The 8,979-nt window shown below is 39.7% G+C and overlaps 1 protein-coding gene across 2 annotated transcripts; it reads right to left on the bottom strand.

Annotated features, from left to right (window-relative positions):
- Positions 1-2,970: 2,970 nt before the first annotated feature.
- On the bottom strand, positions 2,971-8,608 carry LOC307129265 (T-cell surface antigen CD2). 2 transcript variants are annotated; one of them, XM_079821521.1, is made up of 6 exons: positions 8,468-8,608; positions 6,696-6,983; positions 6,326-6,574; positions 6,054-6,125; positions 4,493-4,642; positions 2,971-4,320 (listed from the first exon to the last, which is right to left on the bottom strand). In XM_079821521.1, exons 1-6 carry the CDS (start codon positions 8,523-8,525, stop codon positions 4,160-4,162), a joined length of 978 nt encoding a protein of 325 aa, XP_079677647.1. In that variant the 5' UTR covers positions 8,526-8,608; the 3' UTR covers positions 2,971-4,159. The 2 variants fall into 2 exon arrangements, with proteins under 2 accessions (XP_079677647.1, XP_079677648.1); XM_079821522.1 differs by lacking the exon at positions 6,054-6,125 and having other exon boundaries at positions 2,977-4,320.
- Positions 8,609-8,979: the final 371 nt, after the last annotated feature.

The following is an 8,979-nucleotide window of genomic DNA, read 5'->3' as shown; positions in this document are numbered from 1 at the left end:
TAGAAGCAATGGTGACGAAGACGGTTTTGAGCTGGGTAGAAGCAATGGTGACGAAGACGGTTTTGAGCTGGGTAGAACCAATGGCGACGAAGACGATTTTGAGCTGGGCAGAACCAATGGCGATGAAGACGATTTTGAGCTGGGCAGAACCAATGGCGATGAAGACGATTTTGAGCTGGGTAGAAGCAATGGTGACGAAGACGGTTTTGAGCTGGGTAGAAGCAATGGCGACAAAGACGATTTTGAGCTGGGCAGAACCAATGGCGACGAAGACGATTTTGAGCTGGGTAGAACCAATGGCGACGAAGACGATTTTGAGCTGGGCAGAACCAATGGCGACGAAGACGACTTTGAGCTGGGTAGAACCAGTGGCAATGAAGACGATTTTGAGCTGGGCAGAAGCAATGGTGACGAAGATGATTTTGAGCTGGGTAGAAGCAATGGCGATGAAGGCGATTTTGAGCTGGGCATAACCAATGGTGACAAAGACGATTTTGAGCTGGGCAGAACCAATGGCGATGAAGACGATTTTGAGCTGGGTAGAAGCAATGGTGACGAAGACGGTTTTGAGCTGGGTAGAAGCAATGGCGACAAAGACGATTTTGAGCTGGGCAGAACCAATGGCGACGAAGACGATTTTGAGCTGGGTAGAACCAATGGCGACGAAGACGATTTTGAGCTGGGCAGAACCAATGGCGACGAAGACGACTTTGAGCTGGGTAGAACCAGTGGCAATGAAGACGATTTTGAGCTGGGCAGAAGCAATGGTGACGAAGATGATTTTGAGCTGGGTAGAAGCAATGGCGATGAAGGCGATTTTGAGCTGGGCAGAACCAATGGTGACAAAGACGATTTTGAGCTGGGAAAGAACCAATGGCGACGAAGACGATTTTGAGCTGGGTAGAACCAATGGCAAAGAAGACGATTTTGAGCTGGGTAGAAGCAATGGTGACGAAGATGGTTTTGAGCTGTGTAGAAGCAATGGTGACGAAGACGGTTTTGAGCTGGGTAGAAGCAATGGCGATGAAGACGATTTTGAGCTGGGCAGAACCAATGGCGATGAAGACGATTTTGAGCTGGGCAGAACCAATGGCGATGAAGACGATTTTGAGCTGGGTAGAAGCAATGGTGACGAAGACGGTTTTGAGCTGGGTAGAAGCAATGGCGACAAAGACGATTTTGAGCTGGGCAGAAGCAATGGCGACGAAGACGATTTTGAGCTGGGTAGAAGCAATGGTGACGAAGACGGTTTTGAGCTGGGTAGAAGCAATGGTGACGAAGACGGTTTTGAGCTGGGTAGAAGCAATGGTGACGAAGACGGTTTTGAGCTGGGTAGAAGCAATGGCGATGAAGACGATTTTGAGCTGGGTAGAAGCAATGGTGACGAAGACGGTTTTGAGCTGGGTAGAAGCAATGGTGACGAAGACGGTTTTGAGCTGGGTAGAACCAATGGCGACGAAGACGATTTTGAGCTGGGCAGAACCAATGGCGATGAAGACGATTTTGAGCTGGGCAGAACCAATGGCGATGAAGACGATTTTGAGCTGGGTAGAAGCAATGGTGACGAAGACGGTTTTGAGCTGGGTAGAAGCAATGGCGACAAAGACGATTTTGAGCTGGGTAGAACCAATGGCGACGAAGACGATTTTGAGCTGGGTAGAACCAATGGCGATGAAGACGATTTTGAGCTGGGCAGAACCAATGGCGACGAAGACGACTTTGAGCTGGGTAGAACCAGTGGCAATGAAGACGATTTTGAGCTGGGTAGAACCAATGGCGATGAAGACGATTTTGAGCTGGGCAGAACCAATGGCGACGAAGACGACTTTGAGCTGGGTAGAACCAGTGGCAATGAAGACGATTTTGAGCTGGGCAGAAGCAATGGTGACGAAGATGATTTTGAGCTGGGTAGAAGCAATGGCGATGAAGGCGATTTTGAGCTGGGCAGAACCAATGGCGACGAAGGCGATTTTGAGCTGGGCAGAACCAATGGCGTCGAAGACGATTTTGAGCTGGGCAGAACCAATGGCGACGAAGGCGATTTTGAGCTGGGCAGAACCAATGGCGACGAAGACGATTTTGAGCTGGGTAGAACCAATGGCGATGAAGACGATTTTGAGCTGGGCAGAACCAATGGCGACGAAGACGACTTTGAGCTGGGTAGAACCAGTGGCAATGAAGACGATTTTGAGCTGGGCAGAAGCAATGGTGACGAAGATGATTTTGAGCTGGGTAGAAGCAATGGCGATGAAGGCGATTTTGAGCTGGGCAGAACCAATGGCGACGAAGGCGATTTTGAGCTGGGCAGAACCAATGGCGTCGAAGACGATTTTGAGCTGGGCAGAACCAATGGCGACGAAGGCGATTTTGAGCTGGGCAGAACCAATGGCGACGAAGGCGATTTTGAGCTGGGCAGAACCAATGGTGATGAAGACGACTTTGTGCTGGGCAGAACCAGTGGCAATGAACGAAACTTTGAGCTGCGCAGAACCAGTGGCAATGAACAAGACTTTGAGCTGGGCAGAACCAATGGTGATGAAGACGATTTTGTGCTGGGCAGAACCAATGGCGATGAACGAGACTTTGAGCTGGGCAGAACCAATGGAGATGAAGACGATTCTGAGCTGGGCGTAAGAAGAAACGACACAGGAAACAACAATGGATGACACACAGCAGATCTTGTTCTTGCTTCCCGGCATGTGGCTGTTTATCACAGAGATGAAAATACATAATCAATGTTTTTGTTTTTGAACACTGGGTACTAGTGTGAGCAAGTTTCACTTCAGAGATCAAGAGCGAGGAAACCCAAATGAAAAAAGGTCAACGCACCTTTGCATCAAGCCATACTTTCACTGTCTAGGATGTTTGTAACTCAGAAACACATGCACGCCTTTCAAAGTGTGCGAAGTTATTCTTATTAGCTATACTATTAGCTACATAGATAAGAAAAAGAAACGTGCAAAAACATTTGCATATGCATATTTATGAGATCATTTGACTCATTTAGAAAAGAAAAGCATGTTCCATTTACCATAACCAGGTTAACCTCGTGACTGCTAAAAACCCACATCCCACTCACTTTTCAGCTGGATGCGAGACTTACGCAATACTGTGTTTATTCATATGATTGTTCACATGTCATGCGGAGCTCACAATGGAAAATTCAAATACATTTTCACAAGAGATCAAGAAGTTAGACAGATGAATGCTCAAATACCCACATATTCACACATTCAAACCAACTGTCAGAATCACATTTACACTTACCACATGTGGGAAACCTCAGTGTAACTCACACTTTGGTTAAATGTTAAACGCTGTTGTCTAAATTAGAGATAAAAGACTTAAGCTCACAATGTGAAACCTATCTCGGTTTCATGAAAATAAAATCTACCTTTTAAGAAACTTTGCTAACTTGTCATTTGTTTTTGTTCAGATGTGTGTTGCTTGAGGTTATTAAACAGTAAGTGTGCAGTAAATGAGGTTTCATGAGTCTGAACTGAGTGAATGTGTGCGAGAGATGGCAGATCTCACAACCACAATTCAGTGAAATCAGTTAAAACAGGAAAAGTGCAAACAGTCTGTTGTGCTTGCATGTACAAAGGTGGTCTCTTCAAACAGATCCTCATATAATTGACGGAAATGACCTAGATTCAGTCAGATACATACAGTATATTTACAACGTATTATGGAACTAGAAATGCTGTTAAGAATAAAAGTTTGCGATATGTAAAACAAAGTCATATAAAATCAAACATACCCAAACTTACAGAGTAAACTAAAATCTCACACACACACACACACACACACACACACACACACACACACAGGTTTAAGTGAGGACACCACATAGGCGTAATGGTTTTTATACTGTACAAACTGTACATTCTATCCCCCTACACTACCCCTGCCCATCACACACACACACACACACACACTTGACAAAGAAGCTTTTCGGGCTTCCACTTTTGTGCTACTTCAATGTTTTGATGACTTTACAGTTATTCTAAAAAAAAAAAATAGTTAAAATTGTATCAATAAAGAATGAGTAAATGTGTCCAAATCTTTGACTGGTGAATTATCATCAATTCTAAAACGTATAAACAATATTTGATTCAGCACTGGTGTTGTGTTGGTCTCAGAGTCTCGGGTGGTTCTGTTATTGGGGCTGAACGGCCGGTGGACCTCGAGGGCTGGGCAGGGGCGGAAGAGGACGCTGGCTTTTGGAAGTCCTCTGAGATTCGCTTTTCTGCATGTACGGCACATCGGGCTGATCTGTGTGGTCTGGCATTAGAGAGACAAGTCGAAACTCTGCTTCCTCTGCGAACACACAGATACATCACAACTTGAAACGACTGCTTTTCAGAAGTTTTTCTTCATCTATAGACTCACCCACACTGAATGACATTATTAGCTCAATCAGACCTACAAATGGATGCTCTCAGAATACAGAGACAGTGTGACAGATGTTTCTGAAAACAGAATCTTATACCTTTCGCCTTCCTCTTGTTTCGTCTCCAGCATCGGCAGACACAGACTACACAGATGACGAGGAGTATAAGAAGGAGACTTGCTCCTCCGATCAGGATCACCAGCATCCACCACATATCAAAGCCAAATAGTAATTTCTTCTCAGGCATTCCTAATAACGGAATAAAAAACATTTGAATCAGCACCATTTATATATTCAGCAACTGCAAAATAATGCAAAAACACAATCTACCTTTCTGCACAAACTATAACAGTAAGCAGGTCTACATCACGACAGAAAGATTTGATTTTAATGATCGTCTGGCTGTACGTTGACACAGCTGCATCCAATAAATGGACATCTGAGCTGAAGTTAATATGTGAGAAGATTGAGATGATGGAGTGATTTGAGACACATAAAACTAGCAAAAATAAAATCAATTGATTTGTGAGAACATTCAACTATACAATTTAGCATCATTATAAAAAAAAAACTTTATTCACAGAATTTTGTGATTGACCAATCAGAAAAATGCTCTTCTTATTTAGTATTTTTTTCTTGTTTCCAGTCCAAATATCTAAAAATTCTTAAATCAAGATGCATTTACTAGACAAGTAAAATAACATAACATATTTTTTCTTGTTTTCGGGGGAGAAAAATGAAGTGAGGTTTGATTAAAACTGATTAAAAATAATCTTATTTCTGTTTGGGACAGAAACAAGATTTCAATCAGAAACAAGATTATTTTTGTTACCTCATTGGCAGATAATTTTGCTGGTTTTAAGCAAAAACTCACTTCATTTTGATTGAATTTTCAAGAAAACAAGAAAAAATATATTATGTCATTTTACTTATCTAGTAAATGCATCTTGATTTAAGAATTTTTAGATATTTGGACTGGAAACAAGAAAAAAATACTAAATAAGAAGAGCATTTTTTTGCAGTGAATCTAGCATTTTAAAATACTCATGAAATATATGTGACCCAGGACCACAAAATCAGTCATAAGGGTATTTTTTTAAATTGATACATCATATGTATAAATATTCATACATATTCATATTTCATCATCTGAAAGTTGAATCAATAAGCTTTCCATTGATGTATTGTTTGTTAGGACAATATTTGGCCGAGATACAACTATTTGAAAATCTGGGGTGCGAAAAAATCGAAATATTGAGAAAATCTCCTTTAAAGTCGTCCAAATGAAGTCCTTAATAACGCATATTACTAATAACAATACATTTCTGATATATTTACGGTAGGAAATTTACTGAAATATATTCATGGAACATGATCTTAATATCCTAATGATTTTTGGCATAAAAGAAAAATGGATCATTTTGACCCGCACAATGTATTGTTGGCTATTGCCACAGATACACCCGTGAGACGCAGGACTGGTGTTGAGCTCCAGGGTCACATTTGATCTTTTTCATTTTTGCTAAATGACATTTGAACTATAATGATATAATTTAATGTAATATATGTATATAATTAGATTTAAAGAACATTCAAAGCAGCTTCATGACTGGAATTCCTCAATGGCAGGAAACATGATGTGACAGAAATAGACAATAACCATGTTTTTTATTTGTGTCCTTGCTCGTCTCTTCTTTTTCTTTTTTTCCCTCGTCTTCATTGGCACGTAGACCTTTAAATGGATTATAAAAATGTTACCAATGTTGTAAAAAAAAAGTTGCTGCCTTAAATTTTCAACTTTAAATGACATTAAACTGACTTTAAAAAATGAGTTGAATCTTGTATATCTTACATTTATTTTGATGAGTTAAAGCAATGTGAAGTATTGATCATATAATGTACATGAGAATGATTTATTTTGATGTACTGAACCTGTGTTGGGGCACACGGGCTGAACATGTCTTGTTGACTTTGTGCTGATCCTGTTGCTGAGTGTGCATGAGAATGCATCTCCAGATTTGAGCTCCGACCAGCTGACATGTAAAACAGCACGCGTGATGTCTGACCTATCTCCGTTCTTCATCCAGGACACAGCCACATCACTGATGTTCACTGGACTACAAGTCAGATCGGCTCCTTTTTCTACACACTCGACCATGACTGTGGGTTCAGGCACTGGCTCTGAAACACACACACAGCAGCAGCGAGTCTTAATGCTGACACACACTTTAAAGAGAGGAAAGAAATAAGATTTGCCTTCAGTGCAGGTTTCAATCGCAGCACACCACAAGCCAGTACGTACCTTGTACACAGATCTGCTCTTCGGTTTCCTTGATTAATTTCCCGTCCTGGTTATACACTTGGCCTGTGTAGTTCCCAGTTTGTTTTTTCTGTATGTTCTCCAGTATCAGGGATCCATCGTGGTCAACGGGGAGATCTTGTGTTTTAAAATTTGAGCCTCTTTTTTCATAAACCTTCATTTGATTATGTGTCCAGGTCAGGTGGCTGTCTGCTGGTAATCCTCCAGTGCCCAGCTGGATCACAACACGTTCACCCACTGCTTTGTAGATACACGGAGACACAAATGAACCTGAAAATGAAGTGGTACAACACGTTTGAGTGAAATGCCTCAGAAAACACATGGTTTTCTTACTTAGTTTTTATGTCTTGTTTCCAGTCCAAATATCTCAAAATTCTTAAATCAAGATGCATTTACTAAAATAATCTTGTCTTGTTTGAATTGAAGATTATTTTTCTCACCCCATTGGCAGATAATTTAGCTTGTTTTAAGCAAAAACTCCCTTCATTTAGATTTTGTTTCCCAGAAAACAAGACATTATATATTTTACTCATCTAGTAAATGCATCTTGAATTAAGAAGTTTTAGAAATTTGGACTGGAAGCAAGACAGAAATACTAAGTAAGAAAAGCATTTTTTTGATTAAAACAAGCAAAATTATCTGCCAATGGGGTGAGAAAAATAATCTTATTTCTGTTTGGGACATAAACAAGAAACATGATTTCAATCAGAAACATGATTATTTTTCTCACCCCATTGGCAGATCATTTTGATGGTTTTAAGCAAAACCTCGCTTCATTTACACTGGTAAAAAGGATGTGTTGGATTTACTTAAAATATATATGCACCATTTTTGCACCACACTTTTTAAGTAAACAGTTTACTCAACATTCTTTTCTTAAAAATATATGTAGCAAGTATGTGCAAGTTGTGTTAACTTAACATTACTTAGTAGATTCTATCTTGTTACATATATTTTTAAGTAAAGAATGTTGAGTGAACTCAAATATTTAAGTACAATTAACAAAGGTTTTCTTGTTAATTTTAAGTAAAATTATTCCAAGTTGGGTTTACTTAAAAAGTGTGATGCAAAAATGATGCATATATTTTAAGTAAATCCAACACATCGTTTTTACAGAAAAAGATTTCATTTCCCAGAAAACAAGACATTCTATATTTTACTCATCTAGTAAATGCATCTTGATTTAAGAAGTTTTAGAAATATGGACTGGAAACAAGACATAAATACTAAGTAAGAAAAGCATTTTTGCGGTGTATTGCGTATCAAGCACACACACACACACACACACACACACACACACACACACACACACACACACACACACACACACACACACACACACACACACACACACACACACACACACACACACACACACACACACACAAACACAATGACCTTTCATTATTGCTGACCTGATTTAAAATGAGAGGAAATAAAACACATTTACTCAAAGGAATGGGTCTTACATGAGAAACATGTGAATAATTATTCATATGAAACCATATGCTATGAAATGTGATTGGTTTTTAATTGCAAGTAACAGAAAAGGCTGTAAAAAGAAGTTTTAGTTTCTGCTCCAAAACTTTAAGGGCTGATAAATAAAATCTAAAATTCAATCCCAAACCAAAAACCACGCGAATAATTTCTTATTTGCTGTACAAACAATTTTAAGAAGAACATCTATCGTCACATCAGAAAACATCCAAGAACATCTATCATGAGAAAACATATATAACTGGTCACCAACTTACCAGAGCAGAAGATGAAGATTAGACTGAAGAGGAGCGTTAATGTGAGGTTTAAAAGCATTTTCACGCCGGTCTGATTGAGCTGGTGTGTTGTTAGATGTCAAGCTCTCAGTGGTGTAGTTTCCTGTGTGTTTGTGTGTGTCTGGGAGTGTGTGCGGCTGACGCTGCGTTCCAGACAGTAATTCAGAGGAGATTATGAGGTCTGAATATCATTCTTATTGTGTATGTTGAGAAATAAAAGATATAGAAAATTAACATGAAAAACATCTAAAGGAAAAAATTAATTTAGCTTTTGTTATTGTTTGGAAACTTCCTTGTGGTAGAATCCATTTACACTCACCTAAAGGATTATTAGGAACACACACTAATACTGTGTTTGACCGCCTTTCACCTTCAGTACTGCCTTAATTCTACGTGGCATTAATTCCACAAGGTGCTGAAAGCATTCTTTAGAAATGTTGGCCATATTGATAGGAGAGCATCTTGCAGTTGATGGAGATTTGTGGGATGCACAT

This window comes from Gobio gobio, assembly GCF_949357685.1.
Source record: "Gobio gobio genome assembly, chromosome: 7".
Classification (NCBI taxonomy): domain Eukaryota; kingdom Metazoa; phylum Chordata; class Actinopteri; order Cypriniformes; family Gobionidae; genus Gobio; species Gobio gobio.
The sequence above is the reverse complement of the archived record's forward strand: the minus strand, read 5'-3'. Positions and strand labels throughout refer to the sequence as shown.

Excerpts from the sequence above, each read along its gene's own strand:
- LOC307129265 (XM_079821521.1), bottom strand. The coding sequence starts at position 8,525 with ATGCTTTTAAACCTCACATTAACGCTCCTCTTCAGTCTAATCTTCATC. Across the intron at positions 6,984-8,467 it reads AATCTTCATCTTCTGCTCTG|GTTCATTTGTGTCTCCGTGT; the intron begins GTAAGTTGGTGA and ends CTTCATTTTCAG. Across the intron at positions 4,643-6,053 it reads GGACACAAATAAAAAACATG|GAATGCCTGAGAAGAAATTA; the intron begins GTTATTGTCTAT and ends TTCCGTTATTAG.